At 49.2% G+C, this 27381-nt stretch overlaps 1 protein-coding gene across 1 annotated transcript in view; it reads right to left on the reverse strand.

The window, feature by feature from the left end:
- The window catches only part of smad9 (SMAD family member 9), a 50299-nt gene continuing 22918 nt past the window's right edge, over positions 1-27381 (reverse strand). Inside the window, exons 4-7 of the mRNA XM_072477039.1 lie at positions 21212-21325; positions 19921-20142; positions 17100-17356; positions 1-1367 (exon numbers count right to left, since the gene is read on the reverse strand). Of these exons, the coding sequence (XP_072333140.1) occupies positions 1224-1367; positions 17100-17356; positions 19921-20142; positions 21212-21325 (737 nt within the window). The 3' untranslated portion in view covers positions 1-1223. The remainder of the gene's footprint in view (positions 1368-17099; positions 17357-19920; positions 20143-21211; positions 21326-27381) is intronic.

Raw genomic sequence — 27381 nt, forward strand, 5'->3', positions numbered from 1 at the left:
TTAAGGGCAATTTATCATTGGCCAATTCACCTAACCTGCACATTTTGGAAGAGCTGACACATTAATGAATTGTGGCATTTTGAGAAGGTCAGTTTATTTGCCTAAAAAGTTCAACGACTGGTGGTTGTTTAAAAAGATGCTGTTGCTATTGGAAGATCATTTGAATCTTCATAGTATTAAAAGTCATAACCACTCACTTAACAATTTTCTTTTCAACTCCTGTCTTGGTATAGCCAATTGGTTGAGCAGGAAGAAGATCTGCTTCGACTAAGTAATTTAGAGTTTTGTAAGCATTCAAATGCAACAAAAATATATCTGTCACATGGAATTTGAAATTTAACACTGCAGGTCATTCACTGTTAGGTTAAGCTGTTATAATGTACAAGATTATATTTTAAAAACACTAAATTTGTACTTCAATTTGTCACATCATGTAATATAGGTTGAGCATCCCTTAATTTAAATTTGAAAAGCAGAAATCCTCACTTTTTCAGTGTTGGCTGTTTCTAGCACTGTGTTCCGTTCCTGTGGTCAAACACACGTGTGCGTGTGTATCCTTCCAATTGACAGCACAAGTTTGTTGCACCGAAAGAGTTTAACCCGGTACCTGATTCCCTGTCGGGAGGGAAGCCGCGTATCCCCCGTCAGACACCGCACCGACCAGCGACTCCTAGCAGTGTCCGATGGTCTTTGCAGCTTGGTATTCCAAAATTCAAATAATTCTGGAATCTGAGACACTCTTGGCCCCAAGCATTTTGAATAAGGGATACTCAATCTGTACTTAAGAAAATGTACTAACTTATTCAGAATTTTCTGTTTTCTCATTGCAACTTTAATTTAAACAGATGTCTGTAATGCCTCCCTCCCAAGTGTTTCTAACACAGTTAAGATATCCTACGCATATTTAAATGTGGCCCATGAAGGACAATTTTAACCAGCAGCAAAAAGACAAAGCATCTTTGAATTCTGTCATTTCCAAGTACAACTAATAATTTTCACTAAAAGCTCCACGTGGAAAATTGGTAGACCCATGTTAAACATTAGGAATAATCATAATCGTAATCATAGAATTTACAACAAGCCACATGTAATATGCAATAATTTTAGAAAATAACTCGTATAAAACCGAGAAATACCTGCATACCTTGTACCCGTTCTAGTTCTCGCCATTGTCAATTTTTATCTTAGGGGAGGGTTAATATAGAATATAATACATAATAATATTAAGAGACTGAAGAGATGGGATTATGAGGTGAGCCCATCTGGGTTAGAACTTTATCCAGCCATTGCAGTGGCCCATGCAGATGAATCTCTACCCAGCAGGGGGTGCTTGTAACGTCTTGGCGATGATACTCTGCTCCCCAGCCCTGAAATGATTTTAAAATAATGTCAGTCTTACAATGTGCAGTATTTAGATATTTTTTAAAGTCTTTAGAGTCATACATCATTTCCCCGCAGTGAGGGCAGGCAGACAACCTGTTGCGAGGCTCCTGACAATGACTGTCTTGAATCAAATCATGCAGAGGCATTGAAGTTGATTTGCAGAGGGAAACTCTTCCATCCCTGCTAGGAAATGGCTCATTTCTAAACATCTAAAAAATATGAATTCAACCTTAGGTGACAGCCTGTATCAAATACTCTAATGCTGGTGCACTAATATACCGCACCATTTGTAAGGTTGTTTAAAAAGATGCTGTTGCTATTGGAAGATCATTTGAATCTTCATAGTATTAAAAGTCATAACCACTCATTTAACAATTTTCTTTTCATAGAATTTACAGTGCAGAAGGCCATTCGGCCCATCAAGTTTGCACCAGCTCTTGGAAAGAGCACCCTATCTAAGCCCATACCTCCACCCTATCCCCACACCTCCACCCCATCCCCGTAACCACACCTCACCTTTTTTGGACACTAAGGGCAATTTAGCATGGCTAATCCACCTAACATGCACATCTGTGGGACTGTGGGAGGAAACCAGAGCACCCGGAGGAAACCCACGGAAACACAGGGAGGACGTGCAGACTCCACACAGACAGTGACCCAAGCTGGGATCTGGGACCCCGGAGTTGTGAAGCAACTGTGCTAACCACTGTGCTACCGTAACCTGTCTTAGAATAGACAATTGGTTCAGTTCTACCTATTCATGTCAAATTCCTCACAGAAGTAGGCTCTGCCTTCCTCCCTAGCTTCTATACCAATTTTGTTTTTATTCATTGGATGTGGGCATCATTGGCAGGGCCAGCATTTAGTGCCCAACCCTAATTGCCCTTGAACTGAGTGACTTCCTAGGCCATTTCAAAGGGCATTTAAGAGTCAACCACATTGCTGCGACTCACATGTCCCAGAAACTCACACATAGGCCAGACCAGGTAAGATGGGTTTTTGAGACAATAGACAATGGTTTGGTTTCATGGTCATCATTAAACTTTTAATTCCAGATTTGTTTATAGAATTTAATGTTCACAATATGCATTGAGATTTGAATCCAGGTCTTCAGATAATTACCCTGAGTCTCTGGATTACCAATCCAGTGACAAACCACTATGCCACCACCTCTCCGTAATGACATGGCGCTCAATGATTTCAGCCACAATCTCAACTCACCTTGCTCTCACTCATCTGAATTCACTGGCCACTGTTAACCTTTCCCTCCATGTAAACTTGCCAACCCATATTCAGGGCCATTCTTACTATCCTGTGGCTTGCATGTCCATTACCTTCATCAGTCTCTGATCACTTCCTTGTTTCCCTCACGACTCTCATCCCCCTTACAGCTGCACTTGCTTCTGTGTCCCACCCTTAAGATTGTTCATTAATTCACTTACATTGGGTCTTTCAAATTCCCAATTATCTAGCCATAGTCCTCTGTTTACCACTGCCACAGCTATCCATCTGCTTAGTCACACTCTTGCCTCTAACTTTAAAGCCTCATTCCCAGTGAAACCATTCCACTCTTTCATTCTGCCTGTCCCTTGATACAACCCCCATATTCCTTCTCTTGGCCAAGAAGTGCAGATTTGAACTTTTATGGTGCAAAATTGGTTTTGTCCATTATTGCCAGAGCTGGCGTGACCACGAGAAGCACCATCAGGGCAATTGTCCTCAGATAAAATTGCTCAATACTCCAGGAGTAGTCTGGAATGAAAAGACGGACCCTGCTTCTTTTCCCCACTACCAACCATCTCTTTAATTTTCTCTTCCTTTCCTTCTCCAGCTTCACCTCCAATAACAAGTGTGAGAAGCTCATGACCTTCTATGTCACTAAGTTTGAAACTATCTATTCAGTTGCCTCATGCTGCATCCCTCCCTTGCCCTGGCTCGGAAAGCCAAGCTTCCTCTTGTATCCCATCTTGATTTTGCATCTTTCATATTGTCCATGAGATCTACCTCATCCCTCCTTGGTCCTATTCCCACTAAATTGCTGACCACCCAACTTCTCTTCCTGGACTCCACATCAGCTGATAAAGGATTTTCCACTTTCTGGATCTCCAAAAATACTCAGCCTAGCTATCAGAGCCATGCTGAGAAACAGAACCCTGCATGGGTGCTAGCCAACTTCCTGCTCTCCTACAACTGCAGTGGGCTGCCCAAAGCTCACTGGCAGCAGTCAAATGAGGTTTGAACTGTAAATGGATTCTGGTTTAGGTGGTCAGTACTGGCACTCTGCCATATCTTTCTTTTTTGGTGTTGGGGGAACGTGGGGGCAGGTTGGGGAGGGGGAGCACGAAATACAGTGGGGGATTTTGAGCCCACACTATCAATCAGTGAGAAAGACGATGCAGTTTCAACATCCAGGGAGAATCAAAAAACACGATTGGGATTTGCAATTTTCACACCCCACCCTCTCCAGTGGAGTAGTGCAAATCATGCCAATCATGCCACGGGAGCCCAGCAAACTCATGTTAATACATGAGCATGTTCTTTGCGAGCACACTCTCCACAGACCTTCCCCCCTCACTGAATATTCACCAGACGGCAGTGCGATTTATAACAGGGTTACATAAAAGTGAACCTGTAGGCCTTACCTCCAAGGGGATAGAGGAGGTGAGCGCTCAGGCAGCCTTGAATTTTGAATTTCCAGGATCTTCTATGCTGGGTGCAAAGGGGACACGGATAGGTTCAGCTCAGGACTGGGGTTCAGTCATGGGGGCAGGGGGGGGAGGGGGGAGGAGGTTGCTATCAGGCCTGATCATCCCTTAATTTCAATGCACCCCTTGCTTTAAGGGGGTCTGGAGGCTGGCATGCAGGCATCGCTTACTGTGTCCTCGCTGGGCTTGTGCTCAAATCGTGGTCGAGGGAGTGCCTGTCCTTAGTGACAGCTGGAAAGTGGTTGGAGGAGGTGAATAGAGAGGGGCAGCACTGGGGGCAACTGTAAGATTCTTGGGTGGGGTTTCAAGAGAAGCTAGGCTGCAAGGGCAGAGGGGGGGGGGCTGCATCCCTGCCTCATGAGGAATGAAGACCCTCTCACTTGGGGAAGCACAACTGCAGTGTGAGTAGAATCCCACACTCAGGCAGCACTGTGAAGACAAAGGGGTTAAGCTGCAGGAAATTTCAATACCACTTGTCTGGGAAGTTTGACTGTCAAGAATTATTGTGTCGAACTGTGAACTGGGAGAATGAGAGTGCCCTCTAGGTATGTGCTTGCCATGCTCATTTCAGTCTTCATTCTAATCAGCTGTGCCTTGTCTGCCACAAGCGATATGCTACCTCACCCATCATTGACTGGTTAATTTTGACAATGAAATGAAAATTGCTTGTTGTCACAAGTAGGCTTCAAATGAAGTTACTGTGAAAAGCCCCTAGTTGCCACATTCCGGCACCTGTTCGGGGAGGCTGGTACGGGAATTGAACCCTGCTGCTGGCCTGCCTTGGTCTGCTTTCAAAGCCAGCGACTTAGCCCAGTGTGCTAAACCAGCCCCTGAAAGCTGAAAAGCTAAACAGCAGTGCCAGTGATTGGACTCGCAAGCACACCCGGTGCAGAGTGTGGAGGGAGGGAGGAGGGCCTCATCATGAATCTGCTCCTGGGCCTGGCCAAACTTACCATAAATAGATCAAGGCAGCTGGTGACTGAAGGGGTCATCGGACCCGACTGTCTGTCCCTCTACCGTGGGATCATTTGTGGCCAGGTGCTCCTGGAGAGGGGGGCATGTGGTGTCCACGGGTACCATCAAGGCCTTCCATGCCCGGTGGTACCACAGGGAATGGGGTGCTTAATTGCTTCTTTTAATCACACTTCAGTCTAATGCTTCTAAGTCTCCTTTGTGTTTTATTTTTGTTTAAAGCAGTTTTCATTTAAGGGACTGTCTCTGTTAATTTGTCCCCCAGTTTGTTGAATTTAGTATTTTTGTTTCAATTAAAATAGTTGGAATTTAAAATAGTTGGGAGTCCCAAATGGTGCAGGGAGAGAGGAGGACCTCCATGTGAACCTGCTCCTGGACCTGGCCAAATTTGCCATAACCAGGTCCAGGCAGCGGGTGACCGAGTGAATTGTCCGGCCCGACTGTCTGCCCCTCTACCGCGGGCGGCTTCATTCGTGGCTGGGTGTCCCTGGAGAGGGACAGCGGTGTCCAGGAGTACCATCAAGGCCTTGCATGCCCGGTGGGTGTCACAGAGTCTGGAGGGCTTTATTGTCCCTTTTAATCACATTTCAGTCTAACATTTTAAGTCTCGTTTGTGTTTCATTTATGGCAGTATCCCTTCAAAGGGCTGGCCCTTTTACATTGTCCCTTAGTTTCTTTAATTTAGTTTATCAGGTTCAATTAAAATAGTTGGAGTCCCAAGCATCCCAAAGAACTGTAGACTGCATCGGTTCACGGACTCCCAGGATGCTTGCCTTGTTTGAAACCTTGTGGAGTCTGTGGAGCATGAGTATGGCCCTGCAGGGGCAGCACGGTGGCACAGTGGTTAGCACAATTGCTTCACAGCTCCAGGGTCCCAGGTTCGATTCCCGGCATGGGTCACTGTCTGTGCGGAGTATGCACGTTCTCCCCGTGTGTGCGTGGGTTTCCTCCGGGTGCTCCGGTTTCCTCCCACAGTCCAAAGATATGCAGGTTAGGTGGATTGGTCATGCTAAATTGACTTTAGTGTCCAAAATTGCCCTTAGTGTTGGGTGGGGTTATGGGGTTACGGGAATAGGATGGAGTTGTTGGCTTGGGTAGGGTGCTGGTTCCAAGAGCCGGTGCAGACTCGATGGGCCGAATGGCCTCCTTCTGCACTGTAACGTCTATGATTCCCGCAGGGCCCTCCATTTCCGCTGGTGCTTTATTGATCCCTTTAATCACATTTTGGTTTGATATTTTAAGTTTTACTTTGCTTTTTGGTTTTGTTTAAGGCAGTATCTCTTTTGTACCTCAGTTTATTTAATTTAGTTTAATTGTTTTCCATCAAAATAGTTAAACTCCAATACTCAAAGAAGATTTAACCTCACACAGATTAAACTGATGTTGACCGCAATGCAATAGTTAAGTCGATCATCACTCACCCCATTCTAGGTCATGCTGGGGAGCATCTTTGAGGCGCCGTGTGAGGATGCAGACGCTGGTCCCATGCATCAGAATAACAATGAGTCAGAATACAGGAGGGAGATAGAGAACCTAGTGGAGTGGTGCCATGACAACAATCTATCCCTCAATGCCAGCAAAACTAAAGAGCTGGTCATTGACTTCAGGAAGTAAAGTACTGTACACACCCCGTCAGCATCAACGGGGCCTAGGCCAAATTCCTAGGGGTGCACATCACCAAAAATCTGTCCTGGTCCATCCACGTCGACGCTACCACCAAGAAAGCACAACAGCACCTATATGTCCTCAGGAAACTAGGGAAATTTGGCTTGTCCACATTAACTCTTACCAACTTTTACAGATGCACCATAGAAAGCATCCTATCCGGGCTGCATCACAGCCTGGTGTGGCAACTGCTCGGCCCAAGACTGCAAGAAACTTCAGAGAGTCATGAACAGAGCCCAGTCCATCACATAAATCTGCCTCCCATCCATTGACTCCATCTACACCTCCCACTGCCTGGGGAAAGCGGGCAGCATAATCAGAGACCCCTCCCACCCGGCTTAATCACTCTTCCAACTTCTTTCATCAGGCAGGGATGCAAAAGTCTGAGAACACGCACAGATTCAAAAACAGCTTCTTCCACGCTGTTACCAGACTCCTAAATTACCCTCTTATGGACTGACCTGATTAATACAACACTTCTGTCTGCTTCACCCGATGTCTATGTATTTACATTGTGTACCCTGTGTTGCCCTATTATGTATTTTCTTTTCCTTTTCTTTTATTTTCATGGACTGAATGATCTGTTTGAGCTGTGACACGTGACAATAAACAAATCCAAATCCACTCAACTGCCCTGTCACCTAATACAACTTGGGGGGGGGGGGGGGGGGGGGGGGGATTACCACTGAGATTCAAAAGGTCCATGCCCATAATCGTGGTGGAGTTGAGAGGGACAGCCTTGGAGATTTGCCAGTGTGAGAGGGGAGGGTGTGAGGCCTAGAGGAGAGGCATTCACTACGGGGTAAGCACAAGGGTCAAGGTCCCAGAGAAATGGAAGACAGAGGGACAAAGCTCTGTCACGTATCCTCACTGCTCACTTTGGTGTTCTATTTGTATCAGTGCACGGTTCTGATGAATCATGGGATCTGCTGAGTTGGCTTTTCTACTCATAGCGACTGAGCAACAGCACAGACAGCAACATGTCGTTGCACGCAGCCAGGACCAGTGCCCTACAGAGGAGGATGAGGGGGGCCTATAGCTGTTCCGGGAGCTGCACCACAGATTGTAGAGCCCTGGAGGAGACACTAACGGCCGAGGGCCTTCAAACGTTGTACATCCTATCTACAAATGTCGGAGATTCAGAAGACTGCATCTATCCATGGGGACAATGGACTAACTTTTGCCAAGTCCTGCACGAGCTGGCACCACATGGAATATGAGGCCTCACACTGCTGAGGCCCTTAAAGTTGCCACCTCTCTGAACTTCTGTGCAGCTCTTTTCAGGGCAACACCAGTGGCCAGTGTGGCATCTCCCAGTCAGCCACACACAAATGCTCTTTAACAGACGCCCTTTAAGCAAGGGCCCAAGTGCAAATAAACTTGTACCGGGACCAGAACAAGGACGCCAGGGCCATGGGCTTCACCCGATTAGCAAGCATGCCTCAAGGGTAGGGTGTGACATACTGCACCCACGTTGTCCTTTGGTCTCTATGGCATCACACGGTGCCATTCATGAACCACAGGGGATTTCACACCCTCAATGTCCAGCTCATTTGTGACCACATGATGCACCTAATGCAGGTATGTGCTTGTTTCCTGGGCACAGTCCATGATTGTTACATCTTAGGGCACTCTCAGATCCCAGATGTTTTTGAGGGAGAGCAGTGGCTGGAGGGATGTCTCCTCTGGGACAAGTGGCTCCCACTCAGGAGGTGGCTGATGATGCCAGTGTAGAGACCACAAACACCTGCGGAGACTTGCTACAGTGAGTCTCCTGCATCAACGCGCATGCTGGTCGAGCAGGCGATTGGACTGCTCAAGATGCATTTCTGGTGCCTGGACTGGTCGGAGGATCCCTTCAACACAACCCGCCAGAGGGTGCCCTGCATTATTGTTGTTTGCTGCACTCTCCACAATACAGCGCTGCAGAGCGAAGGCCAGTTGGAACAGTAGGAAAAGGAACAGCACCACATCTCAGATGAGGAGGAGATCAAGGAGGGTGAGCTGCTACCCTCCATGGCCTACATGGGCCAAAGAGCTAGGGACACTTCTCGGTTGGGGCAGAATTAGGGAGTGAGAAGCACTCCCACCATGTGGAGTGACATCTCATCATAACAGTTGTGCTAATGGTATGTTTTTGTGATGGTGCTCAAGTTCATGGGCAGGGCGGTAAAGCCATTGGTTGCACTCTGTGGGCGAACGATGATGACGTGAATGAGGACCGAGCCATGCTCCTCTCATCCTCAGCGATCCTCCTGTCTGACAGAGAGTTGAACATGGCCTGCCAATAAACGGGCTTATCATGGAGTCTTGCGATGCTGGATGAGCTCTCATCTGTTACAGCCTCCTTCAAGGTCAGGGGTCCTGGTGTGTTCCTCCAACTAACCTCCGGGGTGGGTCAGCCTCCCTACACTTTGTCCTGGTCTACTTTTGGGCAGCACGGATGTTGCAGTGCTTCCCTCCACGGTGTGCTGAGCTGGAGATGTGTCACTCACAGGGAGGGGGGTGTCAGATGAGATGGACACCTATAACGTCCCTTCGGTGAAGGGCCACAGGCTGCACTCCTGCCGATTCTCTTCCCTTTAGTTGCCGGAGGGCCTCTGTGCTCTTCCAAGTGATAGAGGGGCAGCTGGAATGAGGTCCAGAAGTCTTGCCACCGTCTGATGTTGACACTTGTGGATTACCACGAATGCACCATGCAGTTGAAGCCCTGCACCATGGAACTCATACCCTCAGCAATGGAGCTGAACCATGGAGTGCACATCACCTATCATGGAGTGAACGTCCTGCACCAAGGTCATCACTGCAGACTCCACCCTCGCAGTGTTGGTTTCATTCCATTGGAGTGATGGCACCATCTCCTCAAACAGAAGGTGATGGGACGACTCCTCCAGTTGGCCTTGCAGTCAGAGGAACGATGCCCTTCCTGATGTTCACGACTCTGCCTTTGCAAGTCCAACACATCTGGAATGACCAGATCCATGGGCACTTCATTGGTCTGGGACTCAGCAATGTCCTGGGCTCTGGCATCCCTCCGAGTGCTGGATCCTGGGGACCTCCCTGCCTCCAACTGCTGTGGATCTTCAGCTGTGAGGTGCTCACAGTGTATAATGCAGGAGCCTGCCTACTGCTTAATCCCACCAAGGTGTGAGTATGTGCGCTAGTGGAAGTTGCGGGTGACAGATGTGATATTTCTTCTATGGTGATGTTTGAGAATTCCCCCTCTTAAGCTGCTCGGGTCAGTGGTATCCAGGGGCCACGAAGATGGTCCAGGCTGCTCGTCTGATTGCCCAGCAAGGGAAGGAAGATGGTATTAGTGCCTCGTGGGGGATAAATGATGTGAAATGTTTACATGCGTGTAGCTTGAGGAATGACGATGTATCATTAGGGTTCTGACTTTTGTTCGCTGCCCCCACTTTGCTACCCACACAACGTTGTCTTCCTCCTCCCCAGCCAGCTCAAGCGTTCTTTCCTCATGGGCATGATGGTGCGGACCTCCCGCATGACTCCAGGTGGCTGTGTCCTCTAACGTCTGTTGCGCTTGAATTTGTCCTCCGGAGAGACAAATGTGGCGATTGTAGGCAGGGGTCCTGCCTGTTCAGATGGTTGAGGAGTGGTATGCATGGGACTGGAGTGGGAGCGGGGATGTGAGGTGCAGAGTAGAGAATGAGGTCACCAAGGTGCAAGGAGTGGGTGAAGAGGTGTAGTGAGAAGCTGGATGTGGCAGACATACTCTGGCTTTGCGAAGAAGACCATTCACTTTTTTTCAGCAATGCAGCTAGGGCAGCATGGTAGCACAGAGGGCAGCACGGTAGCACAGTGGATAGCACTGTGGCTTCACAGCGCCAGGGTCCCACGTTTGATTCCCCGCTGGGTCACTGTCTGTGCGGAGTCTGCACGTTCTCCCCGTGCCTGCGTGGGTTTCCTCCGGGTGCTCCGGTTTCCTCCCACATCCAAAGACGTGCAGGTTAGAATGGGTTGAACAACAAAGAACAAAGAAATGTACAGCACAGGAACAGGCCCTTCGGCCCTCCAAGCCCATGCCGACCATGCTGTCCGACTAAACTACAATCTTCTACACTTCCTGGGTCCGTATCCCTCTATTCCCATCCTATTCATGTATTTGTCAAGATGCCCCTTAAATGTCACTATCGTCCCTGCTTCCACCACCTCCTCCGGTAGCAAGTTCCAGGCACCCACTACCCTCTGCGTAAAAAACTTGCTTCGTACATCTACTCTAAACCTTGCCCCTCTCACCTTAAACCTATGCCCCCGAGTAATTGACCCCTCTACCCTGGGGAAAAGCCTCTGACTATCCACTCTGTCTATGCCCCTCATAATTTTGTAGACCTCTATCAGGTCTCCCCTCAACCTCCTTCGTTCCAGTGAGAACAAACCGAGTTTATTCAACCGCTCCTCATAGCTAATGCCCTCCATACCAGGCAACATTCTGGTAAATCTCTTCTGCACCCTCTCTAAAGCCTCCACATCCTTCTGGTAGTGTGGCGACCAGAATTGAACACTATACTCCAAGTGTGGCCTAACTAAGGTTCTATACAGCTGCAACATGACTTGCCAATTCTTATACTCAATGCCCCGGCCAATGAAGGCAAGCATGCCGTATGCCTTCTTGACTACCTTCTCCACCTGTGTTGTCCCTTTCAATGACCTGTGGACCTGTACTCCTAGATCTCTTTGACTTTCAATACTCTTGAGGGTTCTACCATTCACTGTATGTTCCCTACCTGCATTAGACCTTCCAAAATGCATTACCTCACATTTGTCCGGATTAAACTCCATCTGCCATCTCTCCGCCCAAGTCTCCAAACAATCTAAATCCTGCTGTATCCTCCGACAGTCCTCATCGCTATCCGCAATTCCACCAACCTTTGTGTCGTCTGCAAACTTACTAATCAGACCAGTTACATTTTCCTCCAAATCATTTATATATACTACAAAGAGCAAAGGTCCCAGCACTGCTCCCTGTGGAACACCACTGGTCACAGCCCTCCAATTAGAAAAGCATCCTTCCATTGCTACTCTCTGCCTTCTATGGCCTAGCCAGTTCTGTATCCACCTTGCCAGCTCACCCCTGATCCCGTGTGACTTCACCTTTTGTACTAGTCTACCATGAGGGACCTTGTCAAAGGCCTTACTGAAGTCCATATAGACAACATCCACTGCCCTACCTGCATCAATCATCTTAGTGACCTCCTCGAAAAACTCTATCAAGTTAGTGAGACACGACCTTCCCTTCACAAAACCGTGCTGCCTCTCACTAATACGTCCATTTGCTTCCAAATGGGAGTAGATCCTGTCTCGAAGAATTCTCTCCAGTAATTTCCCTACCACTGAAGTAAGGCTCACCGGCCTGTAGTTCCCGGGATTATCCTTGCTACTCTTCTTAAACAGAGGAACAACATAGGCTATTCTCCAGTCCTCCGGGACATCCCCTGAAGTCAGCGAGGATCCAAAGATTTCTGTCAAGGCCTCAGCAATTTCCTCTCCAGCCTCCTTCAGTATTCTGGGGTAGATCCCATCAGGCCCCGGGGACTTATCTACCTTAATATTTTTTAAGACACCCAACACCTCGTCTTATTGGATCTCCATGTGACCCAGGCTATCTACACACCCTTCTCCAGACTCAACATCTGCCAATTTCTTCTCTTTGGTGAATACTGATGCAAAGTATTCATTTAGTACCTCGCCCATTTCCTCTGGCTCCACACATAGATTCCCTTGCCTATCCTTCAGTGGGCCAACCCTTTCCCTGGCTACCCTCTTGCTTTTTATGTCCGTGTAAAAAGCCTTGGGATTTTCCTTAACCCTATTTGCCAATGACTTTTCGTGACCCCTTCTAGCCCTCCTGACTCCTTGCTTAAGTTCCTTCCTACTTTCCTTATATTCCACGCAGGCTTCGTCTGTTCCCAGCCTTTTAGCCCTGACAAATGCCTCCTTTTTCTTTTTGACGAGGCCTACAATATCTCTCGTCATCCAAGGTTCCCGAAAATTGCCGTATTTATCCTTCTTCCTCACAGGAACATGCCGGTCCTGAATTCCTTTCAACTGCCACTTGAAAGCCTCCCACATGTCAGATGTTGATTTGCCCTCAAACATCCGCCCCCAATCTATGTTCTTCAGTTCTCGCCTAATATTGTTATAATTAGCCTTCCCCCAATTTAGCACATTCATCCTAGGACCACTCTTATCCTTGTCCATCAGTACTTTAAAACTTACTGAATTGTGGTCACTGTTACCGAAATGCTCCCCTACTGAAACATCTACCACCTGGCCGGGCTCATTCCCCAATACCAGGTCCAGTACCGCCCCTTCCCTAGTTGGACTGTCTACATATTGTTTTAAGAAGCCCTCCTGGATGCTCCTTACAAACTCCGCCCCGTCTAAGCCCCTGGCACTAAGTGAGTCACAGTCAATATTGGGGAAGTTGAAGTCTCCCATCACCACAACCCTGTTGTTTTTACTCTTTTCCAAAATCTGTCTACCTATCTGCTCCTCTATCTCCCGCTGGCTGTTGGGAGGCCTGTGGTAAACCCCCAACATTGTGACTGCACCCTTCTTATTCCTGATCTCTACCCATATAGCCTCACTGCCCTCTGAGGTGTCCTCCCGCAGTACAGCTGTGATATTCTCCCGAACCAGTAGCGCAACTCCGCCTCCCCTTTTACATCCCCCTCTATCCCGCCTGAAACATCTAAATCCTGGAACGTTTAGCTGCCAATCCTGCCCTTCCCTCAACCAGGTCTCTGTAATGGCAACAACATCATAGTTCCAAGTACAAATCCAAGCTCTAAGTTCATCTGCCTTACCCGTAATACTTCTTGCATTAAAACATATGCACTTCAGGCCACCAGACCCGCTGTGTTCAGCAACTTCTCCCTGTCTGCTCTGCCTCAGAACCACACTGTCCCGATTCCCTAGTTCTCCCTCAATGCTCTCATCTTCTGACCTATTGCTCCCGTGCCCACCCCCCTGCCATACTAGTTTAAACCCTCCCGTGTGACACTAGCAAACCTCGCGGCCAGGATATTTATGCCTCTCCGGTTTAGATGCAACCCGTCCTTCTTATACAGGTCACACCTGCCCCGGAAGAGCTCCCAGTGGTCCAGAATACGGAAACCCTCCCTCCTACACCAGCTGTTTAGCCACGTGTTTAGCTGCTCTATCTTCCTATTTCTAGCCTCACTGGCACGTGGCACAGGGAGTAATCCCGAGATTACAACCCTCGAGGTCCTGTCTTTTAACTTTCTGCCAAGCTCCCTGAACTCCTGCTGCTGGACCTCATGCCCCTTCCTGCCTATGTCGTTAGTACCAATATGTACAACGACCTCTGCCTGTTTGCCCTCCCCCTTCAGGATGCCCTCTACCCGTTCGGAGACATCCTGGACCCTGGCACCAGGGAGGCAACATACCATCCTGGAGTCTCTTTCACGTCCACAGAAGCGCCTATCTGTGCCCCTGACTATAGAGTCCCCTATTACTATTACTCTTCTGCGCTTTGACCCTCCCTTCTGAACATCAGAGCCAGCCGTGGTGCCACTGCTCTGGCTGCTGCTGTTTCCCCTGATAGGCTATCCCCCCCGACAGTATCCAAAGGGGTATACCTGTTCGAGAGGGGGACAACCACAGGGGATTCCTGCACTGACTGCCTGCCCTTTCTGGTGGTCACCCATTTCTCTGCCTGCACCTTGGGTGTGACCACATTTACATAACTGCGATCTATGACGCTTTCCGCCACCTGCATGCTCCTAAGTGCATCCAATTGCTGCTCCAACCGAACCATGCGGTCTGTGAGGAGCTCCAGTTGGGTGCACTTTCTGCAGATGAAGCCATCCGGGACGCTGGAAGCCTCCCGGACCTGCCACATCTCACAGTCAGAGCACTGCACCCCTCTAACTGACATTGCGTCAATTAATTAAAATTTACATTTAAATTTTTTTTTAAATATTTTTTTTTTAAATTTCAAAGTTACTGTTAACTATCGGCAGCACGGTAGCATTGTGGATAGCACAATTGCTTCACAGCGCCAGGGTCCCAGGTTCGATTCCGGCTTGGGTCTCTGTCTGTGCGGAGTCTGCACATCCTCCCCGTGTGTGCGTGGGTTTCCTCCGGGTGCTCCGGTTTCCTCCCACAGTCCAAAGATGTGCGTGTTAGGTGGATTGGCCATGGTAAATTGCCCTTGGTGTCCAAAATTGCCCTTAGTGTTGGGTGGGGTTTACTGGGTTGTGGGGATAGGGTGGAGGTGTTGACCTTGGGTTGGGCGCTCTTTCCAAGAGCCGGTGCAGACTCGATGGGCCGAATGGCCTCCTTCTGCACTGTAAATTCTATGAAATCTGTTTCCTAGCACTAAATTTCTAATAGAAATGCGAAAGCTAAATATAGTACTCTCCGATCTCTGGCTTAGATATCCCTCTAAATTATAATTAAGTAATTATGTTTAATTAGTTACCAATGCTTAATTTTTTTAATTTAGTGTAGATTCCCAACCAGCCACTCAGGCCACAGCTTTTCTGTGATGTCACTTCAGTTTCCCCCCGACACACACAATTTGAAAAAGGTATAAAAGTAAAAATGAGTAAAAATCACGTACTTACCTTCTTACCCTCTGAGTGTCTTAGATGTTCTCAGGTTCTCTCCCTGACAGAGACTGCTCCTCCTCCTCCACGCTAAATTGCCCTTCGTGACCAAAAAGGTTAGGAGGGATTATTGGGTTACGGGGATAGAGTGGAAGTGAGGGCTTTCGTGAGTCGATGCAGACTCGATTGGGCCAATGGCCTCCTTCTGCACTGTACGTTCTATGTTTCTATGTCTATGTTTCCTGCCCCGTCCTCTGGCACTTAGTAAGGCAGAGGTAGTCACCTTGCTGGAGGAATGCTTTCCAGAATGCGGGTACAGGAGGTTCCTCCTCTGCCGAACTCCATCCAGTGGTCTGCTCAGGGCTTCCGCCGAGAATCTTGGAGCAGGCGTTCTGGCTCCCATCCCCTCTCATGGACCTGGAACAAATGCTGGGCTGTTCTGGGGAGGTGTTTAAATGGAGCTCCCCAGTGATTGCAGTGATGAAGTTTCCCCAGGGCGAGCGAATCAGTGGGAGGATGCTAAGATGCATGATTCACGTGAAGAAAAAAACCTTTGCTCAGAATTTCAAGAGAATTCTCGCCAACGCCACCTGTGGGATTCGCACCGTTTTTCTCACCAGAACTGGCACTTTGCCATTTTTGATAAGATCCCGCCCATTATCTTCGCTTGTGGCATCAAAAGTTAAATATAAGCTTGTATTTTATACAACTACTGCCAGCTAGAAAGGTTTTTCAGTTCCAAAAGATTACTCAGCTTCTACTCCACAATGCTTAAAATATTCACCATTTTAAATAGCCCAGTAGACAACAGCTAGCCAAAATAAATCTACAAAACAGATTAGAAACCGCTAATTGTTATTTACAATAATTACTCCTGGAAAGTAAAACATGGCATAAGTTGAACATTTTTTGTGGCATGATTAACATCTTGCATTAACAGCAGTGGAATATACCTTTATTGACACAACAAATGTTTTGGATATTGGATTTCATCAACTATGTGCAGTACAATAATGGGCGGGATTCTCCACTCCCGCGCCGAAGTGGCCGTCGTGAACGCCGTAGAGGTTCAAGACGGCGCGAAATGGCCCCGATCCTGACCGATTCAGGCCCTGACAATGGGCTAGGATCGGGGCTGCGACATCTACACGCGCCCGGCCTTGTCGCCCGCGTAAAGGTGGCGCCGAATAGATGACGTGGCCGGCGCCGCATTACTGGCATCATCCGCACATGCGCGGGTTGGCCGGCGCAAACCCGCGCATGCGTGGTTGCCGTCCTCTCTAAGTCCGACCCGCAAGAAGATGGCGGACGGATCTTGCAGGGCCGCAGAAGGAAGGAGGTCCTCCTTCAGAGAGGACGGCCCGACGATCGGTGGGCACCGATCGCGGGCCACCCCACATTTGAGGTATCCCCCGGTGCAGGATTCCCCCCTCGCCCCCCCGCAGGCCGCCCCCCCAGCGTTCACGCACCGTTACCGACGGCAGCGACCAGGTGTGGACGGTGCTGGGGCGAACTGCCGTTTTGGCCTGGCCGCTCGGCACATCTGGGCCTGAGAATAGCGGGGGTGCCGGAGAATCGCCATTTTGGGTGACTCCGGCGATTCTCCGGCCTGCGGCCCGCGGAACTCGACCGGGCTGTTCCCGCCGCTTGGGAGAATCGAGGGAGGGCGTCGGACCGGCGTCCCGGGAAACTTTGGCGGCCCAGGCGATTCTCCCAACCGGCGCGGGAGTGGAGAATCTCGCCCAATGTCTTTTCCCCATAATAACACTCGAGTACTTGCCTTCACAAAGCTCATGCGAATTGTGCACATTTTCGTCAATTCATAGACCACCTCAAACCCGTGATTTACGGATTGAGCTAGGAGTTGCGCAAAGAGCTGGTTGTTGAATATCTTGAGGCTACAGCCACTGGGAATCTTGCAAACAGTTGTTGGATGAAAGCCATGTTGATAGTTGCAGTTGCGACTCTGAACAAAGATGCTGCTGTCACTCAAGCACTCTGCATAAACCTCACCTCCAACATAGTATAGGTGCACACCTGAAAGGTTTTTACATAAAAGAGTTAATTCTGTCTGCTTACCTAAAGAATCTTTTGTTTAAAAATAAATTAATATCATAAGACCTCTTAAAGGAGGTTTTTAAAAAAAAATGTGATTATTGTTTTCGGGTTCCACCTTCAGATTTTCAAACTCTGTGAACTTTTAGCCAAACAGGATCAGATAGAACAAAAACCCTAATAATGAGCCTGTCCACATATCATCTGGTGTTATGAATACATGGGGCTGGATTCTCTGTTTTTGGACTAAGCCCCCACGCAGTCGGGAAAACTGTAGTCTATTACGCCAGGAAAACTGGTGTCAAAAGGCCACAGATTCCCCGTTTGCAGAGGGCTAGCAGGCAGCCGTCGTAGAGCTCGCAGCTCTAGATGCCGATACTGCCCCCTGCACTTCCCGGCCAGAGGCTCGCGCGCCCTGGACCGCCCGCCCACATTGCCCCAAGCCCTGAATGAAGCCCCCCCCCCCCCCCCCCCTCTGCCCGCCGATTGGCCCTCCCCGACTATGGCAGCCCCGGACTGAGTCCGCAGCCGCAACGCGAGGATCACGAATGGTGGGACCACATGAGTCCCACGCCGTCGGGAATTCGGCCGGTCGCGTACGGAGCGTTGCGGGGCGGGCCTCAGGCAATCGCCTGAGATGGTGGATACTCAGCGAGTACGCCGATTTTCGTGGGCGGAGAATTTAAAAACCGCCGCAGTCCCGATTTCGGCACCAAAACATATTCTCCGCCCTGTCACCGAACGCGATTTCGGCATTGGGGGGCAGAGAATCCAGCCCCTGGTGTCAGAAATCACACGGAACACTCCCACTTCCTATTCCAGGAGCCAAATTATGTCTGGTGGAACCACCATCGCTTAAAGGATTGCAGCAGTTCATGAAGAACACTCATCACTATCTTCTCAGGAAAGCTAGGGATGGGCAATAAATGCAGCCTGGCCAGCCCTGCCCACATTGTAAGATCAAAATAAAAGCATCAGAAGTAGTTCTCCATGTGTAATGTGAACAAAAATTGAACATGGAAAAACGTACCTTTAATTTTATAGGCAGATTCCGTTTTCCGTTTTTAGTCTACACTTAAGGTTTCTCACTCGATATACCATACCATGGCTGATCACCAGTTCATGAACACACTATACCATAGAGTCATAGAGGTCTACAGCACAGAAAAGGCCCATTGGCCCACTGCGCCTGCGTCGGTCAAAAACAACCACCTAAATATTCAAATCCCATTTTCCAGCAATTGGTCTCGCAATTGCATATCTAAATACTTCTTAAATGTTATGAGGGTCTCTGCCTCCACCACCCTTCCAGATTCCCTCTGAGTGAAAAGATTTTTCCTCACATCCCCTCTAAACTTCCTGTCCCTTACCTTAAAACTATGCCCCCTGCTCATTGATCCCTCCACCAAGGGGACAGGTTTCTTCCTATCTACTCTATAATCTCTCTTCATAACCAAAACTCTCCAGCCCAGGCAACATCCTGGCAGATCTCCTCTGCACACTTTCCAGTGGTATCACATCCCTCCTGTAATGTGGATTCCAGAATTACACACAATACTCTGGCTGTGTTCTAAGCAATGTTTTGTACAGTTCCAGCATAATCTCCCGGCTCTTATACTCTATGCATCGGCTAATAAAGGCAAGTACACCATACGCCTTCTTAACCACTTTATCCACCTGCCCTGCTACTTTAAGGTAGCACACCAAGGTCCCTCTGATTTGTTCAGTTGGATGGATGGCTGGTTCGTGATGCAGAGCGACACCATCAGTGCGGGTTCAATTACCGGCTGAGGTTATTCATGTAGGTTATTCATGCTTTCTCAACCTTGCCCCCTCGTCTGAGGTGTGATGACCCTCAGGTTAAATCACCACCAGTCATCTCTCAAAGGGGAGAGCAGTCGGTGGGACTGTGGTGACATTTACATCGAACTTCGTTTAATTAAAAGTTTATTTTTATAGTACATTTATGCAATTCTGTTATAAGTCTTATATTGTGCTCAACAATCAAAATCAATTATCCAAATCAAAGTTTAAACTGAACATCCTGCTCAGGTGGATGTTGAAGATCCCAAGGTTGTATTTGAGGAAGAAGGTGAATTCTCTCTCCCTCAGTCACCATTATGAAGCACATTCACCTCATTGCTGTTTGTGAGATATAGCTGTGTGCACCGTTAATGTCATGTTAACCTCCATTGTAACAGTCACTGCAATTTAAAGTAATTAATTTTATGTGAAGAGCTTTGGTGCAGCCTGAAGCACTACTTATAAATGTGTTGCATTCTTTTGTGTTATCCAAGGCACACATTGTTAAACAAAGTTGTTATTAAGTTTGGATGCAAATCCCTTTGTGTCATCTTTCTCAGCTTTTCTGTATTCCTCAGCCCTTAGCCCACCTCCCCTGAGAAATCAGAGCAACCTATTGTGAAAAGGTGTCATGTGCTTTTCTCAGAGATTTGAAAGGAAAAACCACAACAGACTCAGAAAATTCTCAGGTTAGATAACACATAAACTTTTAAAGAGAAAGTGCAATTATTTATGGGCCTGACCTTTTCCAATGTGCCGCCTGGTGTTTTCAATCGTAGAATTTCGATTTACATTAGACAGAAGCCCAAGGCAGAACCTGTTCTTATTATTGGAGGGATCTGTAAATCCATCAACCAGCAAACTTGTTGCTGATGCATGGAAAGCCTCTCCAACTCTATTGTTTAGTTCATAATAGACAATAGAGCACCAGTGATCTGGCTCTTCATAGCAGACAGGCTGTAAATCTGAAAGGAAATCAATTGACAAGGTTTGACACGTCTATAGCAAAATCTCATCTGTGCTTACCAACAGTACATTAACACAAATTAGCATTAAAATAAAAAATAAGCACTCCACACCTTTGTGAGTATAAATTAGTGCTGTAGCTAGGGACATTCTTCAATTTTGCTTCTTCAATTATTTAAATAATTTGACAGGATTTTGCTGTTGTTTCTAATCCACTTGCTTGGTACTGCAATGCCCAGCTGAAAATCAATAGTCTGGAAGAAGTTATCAGGTGACATAGATACCTACTGATGCACATTAAATTTATATCGGTCACAATGCACTTTCCAGGCTTGATCAGGTTCAGGACTGACACCCTATTTAAATTTCTCCTTTCCCTATGAGCCTGGGAGTCTGTCATCAATTATGGCTGAGATTAGTGAAGTCAGTAAAGACCAAGATTCAAAACTGTCCTTCTTAGTTCTCGTTTCAGCTACAGGTTGGTTTATACTGAAATTTTGAACCACACAATACGGAGTGAACTGCTCACCACAGTGTAAACCACCAACCTTTAATGTCAGAACACTTGTGCCAAATAAGTGCATTGCTGAAGTGAATATATAATTAATGCAAGTTATTTATATACCTTTCTCCAATTAAAGACATAAATGAGGCATCGCAAGAATTGAAGAAATAGCATAAAAATAATTAAATATTGAATGCGACCAAAACTGGAAAATATAAGGACACATCCAAAGCTCCACTTTAAAAACTAAAGCATAATAGTCAAAAAAGTGACAGGCATGATAACACACTGCCTTTCAAGTGGTTAGAAGCAGTTGCCTAAACTCATTGTAAAATTATTTACTCTGTATTCTACAACTGTCCTGAATTTCGAGTCCACATTTAGCTAATAAAACGAACTATATAATTAGAGTAAATGGATATTCCAGATTAGTCATGCAGAGCATTCAGACAATGTGGCTCCAACGGCAGTATTGTCGGGTAACACTCTGCAGCTGTAGATCGATTTACTGCTGTTGCAATTTTAATAATCAGTGTGCCACAAAAACTGTTGTGTCAGCTCACCTTTACAATCAGCCAGTTCTGGAACACAGGAGGAGTCGTTTGAGGTATCCATTGGCTGAACATCCCGCATCACCTGTTTGTCTGTGGGTCCGCCCAGAGGCGATGGTGTCTTGGCTGCAAACAGACACGGTTGATATTAGCTGTGGAGAAGTTGCCTGTTACTTGTTCAATCAGGTGAGGCGTGCAAATAATTATTCTAAATTCATCCTTCAAAAAACACATGCAGGTTCCACAAACAGCAATAGTAACAGCCAAACCTTGTTAGATCAAACAATTGTTGAAAAAAAAGACCATGATCTATCCTGATACAATTGTAATGGAGTTTTTGAGTAATAACAATCTACAGCATATCCAGACATGATGGAAGAAGTGGTCTAGGGCTTTGTGAACCATAGGTCCAAAGTCACCTGATTCTCAGAAGCACACTACATCAGGCGAGGGATGAAATATGATAGTTGGGAGGTTATGATAGAACTATATAAACATTAAGTAGGCCACAGTAACAGCACTGAGTAGAATGCTGGTCACCACATTACAGGAAGGATGTCATCACATTAGAGAGGGTACGACAGGATTTATTATGGTATTGCCAGGAATGTAGAAATTTAGCTATGAGGAAAAACTGAATAGGCGGGTGCTGATTTCTCAGGAAGAGTGGAAGCTGATGGAGGTGCTTTAATTGACGTGTACAAAATTATGAGTGTCCGGAATAATGAGTGGATAGGAAAGGCCTATTTCCCTCTGTAGAGAGATCACTAACCAGTTGTGACTAGATTTTAAGTAATAGAAGGGGAGATGAGAATTTCTTTCGATGGTTGGGGTCTGGACCTTACTGTCTGAAGGGATGGTAGAAGCAGAAACCTTTATTGCATTTAAGAAGCACTTGGATATCCACTTGAATCGTCTTCCCCTTGGTGACTGCAGCACCGAGAAATACCCCTCTATTCAACAGCATTTTGCCGTTTTTTTGGCCTTGGGGAGTGTCTCCCCGCCGAGGCTGCACTTGAGTCATTTCCAGCTGCCGCTCCCAGCAGGAAAGGCTCCTCACAGATCGGGCCGCCATTTTGTTTGGCTTCCCCGATCTTCTTTCCCCCCTCCGCCCTTTCAGCTCCCCCTCCCCCTCCATTTGCAACCCCCTGCCCCGTGAAACCTCAGGGACGCCCCCAGAAACACCCCCTCACCCCCCCTTTCCTCGGCACTGTCAGGGTGCTAGTATGTAGTGCCATGGTGCCTGGGTACCAGTGGAAGTGCAAAGGTGCCACCCTTCCTGTGCCCGACCACCTGTGGGTCTGTAATGGCCTGGGAAAAAAACCCAGGTACCATTACAACTGATCCACATTTGTGGAAACCAGTACGAAACGGCGCCATGGCAAGGTCTCCCAGGCGTGGGTGTTAGGGCCCGAGCGCTGGGACAATCTCACGAAGGCATATTTAAATTAGCCGAATGGTTCATTTAAATATGCAATTCTGCATCACGCCCAGTGAGGGCAAGATCCAGATCATGACATCCCACGAGATTTCATTAAATCTTGCAAGGTGTTTCAACACCAAGTCGGGGCAACCAGGCCGTTAAATCGCACTCCCCAAGAGCTGGAAAATGGTGTTAAGCTGATAGCTTTTTTTAAGCCAACACAGACAAATGAACCAAATGGCCTCCCTGCCAGCTGTAAATATCTATGATTCGATTAAACTTGTCTACTTTGAATGGATCAATACGAACTACTTCCATCGTTTCCTGAGGGAGCCTGTTCCCACAGATTTCTGAAATATTGTTTCCGCAGATTATTTTAAATCTATCCTTCTTCATAGTGCAGGGTGTATCATCTCGTTCCACTGTGCTGGATAAAGTGAAAGACTTCTCGAGGTCTACATTTAGCCCCTTTAAAATTTTATAAACGGCAATCAGCGCACCTCTCAACCTGGGTTGTGGGGGTGAAACCCATGCAGACACGGGGAGAATGTGCAAACTCCACACGGTCAGTGACCCAGGGAAGCACTACTAAATTTTAAGGGAAATATTGAGAATCGTTCTTCATATGCCAACTCCTCCATTCCCTCAATCATTCTGGTTACTCTCATCCATCTCCTTTCAATAGCTGAAATTTCCTTTTTGTACCGTGGCAACCAGAACTGTACACAGTATTCTCGGTGCGTTACAAAAAAGATTTATGAAGTGACAGGGTGATTTCACGATTTTGGCTCAACATCGACCTTTCTATGCATCCCAACATCTCATTTGCTTCAACTCTCACATGAGGTATTGTTGAGATAGCTTCAATTTGTTGTTGGGAGCTCCAGATCTCTTTCATTTTCCAGACACATTCGGCGGAATTCTCCGTTCCTGAGACTGTTGACTCCAGGGCAGGATTTGTGGACTTCAATGACAGCAAAACTGGCGCCGCACCTGAACCGATTCAATAAAGGAGCTGGCACCAGCGCCACGTGGAACACAATCAATTCCAATGAGAAACGGTGCGGGATTTGCCGGGTTTGTGATTGACAGTCAGGAAGTTGACAAGCTGCAGCCACATATACACTCTGCACTCCCCACACACACCATCCCAGCCAACAAGAGGGCAGCGAGGGAGTGGCACCCTGTTTCATGGAAGCCGGGCTCGAGACCCTGCTAGACGATGTGGAGAAGAGGGGGGCGACCCTGTACCCCGAGCCGGGAGGGAGGCTGCCAGCCGCCGCTGTTCGCCGGGCCTGGACACAGGTGGCAGATGTTATCAGCAGTGTGGGCAACTCCGGGCAGCAATGCCGCAAAAGAAAACTGCTCTACTTCCTTAAGGCTGCCAGGGTGAGCACCAACCCACGTCCCACACACCCGTAACCCTACCCCTCAACGCCACACTCTGAGGGCGGCCGAACCCCCATCATGGCTGGGTGCCTTGGCCGCTGACGCCACCAGCTATCCACCCCCTGGGCGACATGCATCGAATTATCTAACATTGTGCATTTTCTGTTTTATACCCTCCCCCCCCCCCCCCCCCCCCCACCTCACCTCCCCATGAGAAGGCATAACCGCCAGGAGCTGGAGAAGACAGGAGGGGACCTGCAGCCCCTCACCATAGCAGATCACTGTAGACAGTCCAATACGTGCCACCCAGGGGGTGTCAGTGGCCAGGGTACGCAGCCATGATAGGGGTTCGGCCGCCCTCCAGGTGGGGCGTTGGAGCGGTAGGGTTACGGGTGTGTGGGAATGGGGGGTTGGTGCCAGGGGCACAGTGCTGCCTACTGGACATGGTCAGCGGGCCCGAAGAAAGGGCAGTCGCCCGGGGTGGAGGTCGGCGTCAGGCGAGGAAGTGAAGCCCCACTGAGTTGCAGTTTCCCATGGCATGTGTGACACCCCCACCCCTCCACCATCACCACCTCCACCACACCACCCTCACAGCCCCGCTCCACCAACACCCCTACTCCCCCCTCCCAAACACACACCCCTCCCCAACACCCACCCACTCCCCCCCGGCCCTCGGTCTAATCATGCACCTTGTCTTGTGTCTTGCAGGAACTGAAGCTGATGGGGCGGGTCCTTCTAGTGTCTCCTGCCCCCGACCCCAGCCACAGCCACAACCACAGCCTGAACCCAGGTGTCGACCAGCGCCAAGGACAATAACAATACCGACAGGAGCCATCGTCCCGAATCCCAGGACACCCCGGAGTTCGAGTCCAGGGATGACAAAGATTTCCCGTCACAGCAGCCTCCAACACCCTCCACCAGCCCAGGGACACTCACCTCGGTTAGGCACTTTAGTGAAGAGGCTCCTGGGGCACTATCTGGTGCGCACCACACACATGCTCTGGTACAGCAGGTGGAGGTAGGAACTCCCGAGGGGGCAGCCGGTTGGAGGGCAGGCGGTCCCCAGGGACAAGCTGCCGTCCAGATGGGTTTCGGGCTTCTGGAATCGACAGTCCCATCGATTGTGGCAATACAGTCGCAGAGCCCGGGACTACATGAAGGGTTGTCGGCGAGCATCCAGCACCTACAAGTGCTGTCGGAGGAGTCCAACCGCGTGCAGGGGCAGGAGGTGGTGCTGCCATGCAAACCACCCAGGCCAACACCACATGGGTGGAAGCCTTGAGGGCAAAGTTTCAGCCATGAATTAGCATGTCCAAGGCCTGGGGCATTCTGTCTAGGTGTTGGCCAAGGCCCAGGACAGGGCTGCCCTATCACAGGCAGCCATGTGCAAGGGCCACCTGGACATTGCAATGGCGTGCCTGAGCCTGGCTCAGTCACAGCGGTCTGTGGTTGAACGCGTCGGCGGCATTGCCCAGGCACTGGCCGATTTGGGACACCGAGGGAGGTGGCCCAGTCCCAGAGGAAGATGACACAGTCACTGCCTGATGTGGCGCAGTCCCAGACGGTGGTGATCCATTCCCTGTGCTCCATGGCTGCGGGCATGCAGACCCTGGTCGAGACGGCAGCGGGCCTCCAGGACTGGCAGCGCCAGGTAGCGGGGGAGCCTCAGGGCATGGTTCCAATCATAGCCCCATCCTATGGAGTAGTCTGGGGGCCATCGGGCACCCAGAGGGAGGAGCAGGTGATGGGGCCTGTGCTGGTGACTCCCGCAGGGGAGGTGCCGGAATACCGGAGCACTCAGACTCCCCCCCCTCCTGTCCCTGGCGCATTACATGGGCAGTGGGCAGAACAGAGTGGTATCATGCCACCAGGGACACCCGAGCAGCAGCCGTATCCATCCAGGTCAGTCGCCCCAGAAGACAACCTCCAATGGGAACCTAGGTCACAGGGCAGGAATCACAGCAGGCCGCCTCCACTCCTGAATTACCGTCTGGGGACCCACCTAGACTTGGCGTTAGGGCTTGTAAGGCGAGAAAATTAGACACCAATTATCACTGGTGCAGGGCTCAGTGTGGCAATAGGGGCTAGGGCACGTATCTGCATATATGTTTCCACATTAAACACCCGTGCACAATGTTACCACCAGACCCGGTGCTCTGTCAGACGGGTGTGAGTGGTGGGCTGTTCTGGGCTGACCGTAGATGGGGCCTGGGGGTGAGGAGGAAATGGGCGGATGTTGGCCGTGGGCTTGGCCCATGGACCGCAGTTCAGCCAGCACTCACCGCTCCGGTGTCCCACCCCCACTCCCCCCCCCACCCCTACCAACGCCACCTTCACCATCTCCAGATATCATCATCCAGGAGCCAAATCCCCAGCCAGGGGGGTGGGGGGCACTTCGAAAAGGCCAAGAACCGTTGAGTGTGCCAGGATGAAGACTTTGTTCACACTGCCCAAGTATTGGGCGCAGACATGCATGATGCACAGCTTATGGTTTGTAAACAGTGGCCTGATGTCTGCAGGTGCTCGTAGGGCAACATGCATTCCATCGATCACCCCCTGGACCTGGGGCATCTCAGCGATGGCGGCGGCGAACCCCGTTGCCCGGGCATCCTCGTGGGCTCAGTCCACATTGAAATGGATGTTTGTGCCGACTGGGCAAATACGGCCTCCGTGGCGCCACAGATGCACCTGTGCACCGAGCTCTGTGAGATCCTGGACAGGTCCTCACTTGGCGGCTGGAAGGAGACCATGGCGTAGAAGCTTTTTAAAAAAATGTAGACGACCCAATTCATTTTTTCCAATTAAGGGGCAATTTAACGTGGCCAATCCACCTACGCTGCACATCTTTTGGGTTGTGGGGGCGGAACCCATGCAAACACGGGAAGAATGTACAAACTCCACATGTACAGTGACACAGAGCCGGACCGAACCTGGGACCTCGGTGCCGTGAGGCTGCAGGGCTAATCCACTGCGCCACTGTGCTGCCCATCATGGCGTAGAAGTTGAGGGCAGCCGTCACCTTGACAGCACCGGGAGTGGGTGTCCTCCCCCATTCCCCTACGGTGCCAGGTGCACCATGATGCAGCAGATGTGCTGCACTGATCCCCTGCGTAGCCGAAGTCTTCAACGGCATGCCCGGTCCGGCAGATCCTCTACTGACAGGCGCTGCCAGTACATGTGAGGTCTCATGCGGCGCCTCCTTTCCACATCCTCCTCCTCAGCCTGTTGGGCTGCCATCTCTCCATCCTCCCCGTTGCCTCCGTTCCTCTGAGGCTGGCTCTGTTGCTGCTGTTTCCTCCTCCTCGAGCAGCTCCAGCTCGTACAGCTGCAGTGCATCCCTCAGGACTGCAGCGACCAGGAAGAAGGCCAC

This window comes from Scyliorhinus torazame, chromosome 15, assembly GCF_047496885.1.
Source record: "Scyliorhinus torazame isolate Kashiwa2021f chromosome 15, sScyTor2.1, whole genome shotgun sequence".
NCBI lineage: Eukaryota > Metazoa > Chordata > Chondrichthyes > Carcharhiniformes > Scyliorhinidae > Scyliorhinus > Scyliorhinus torazame.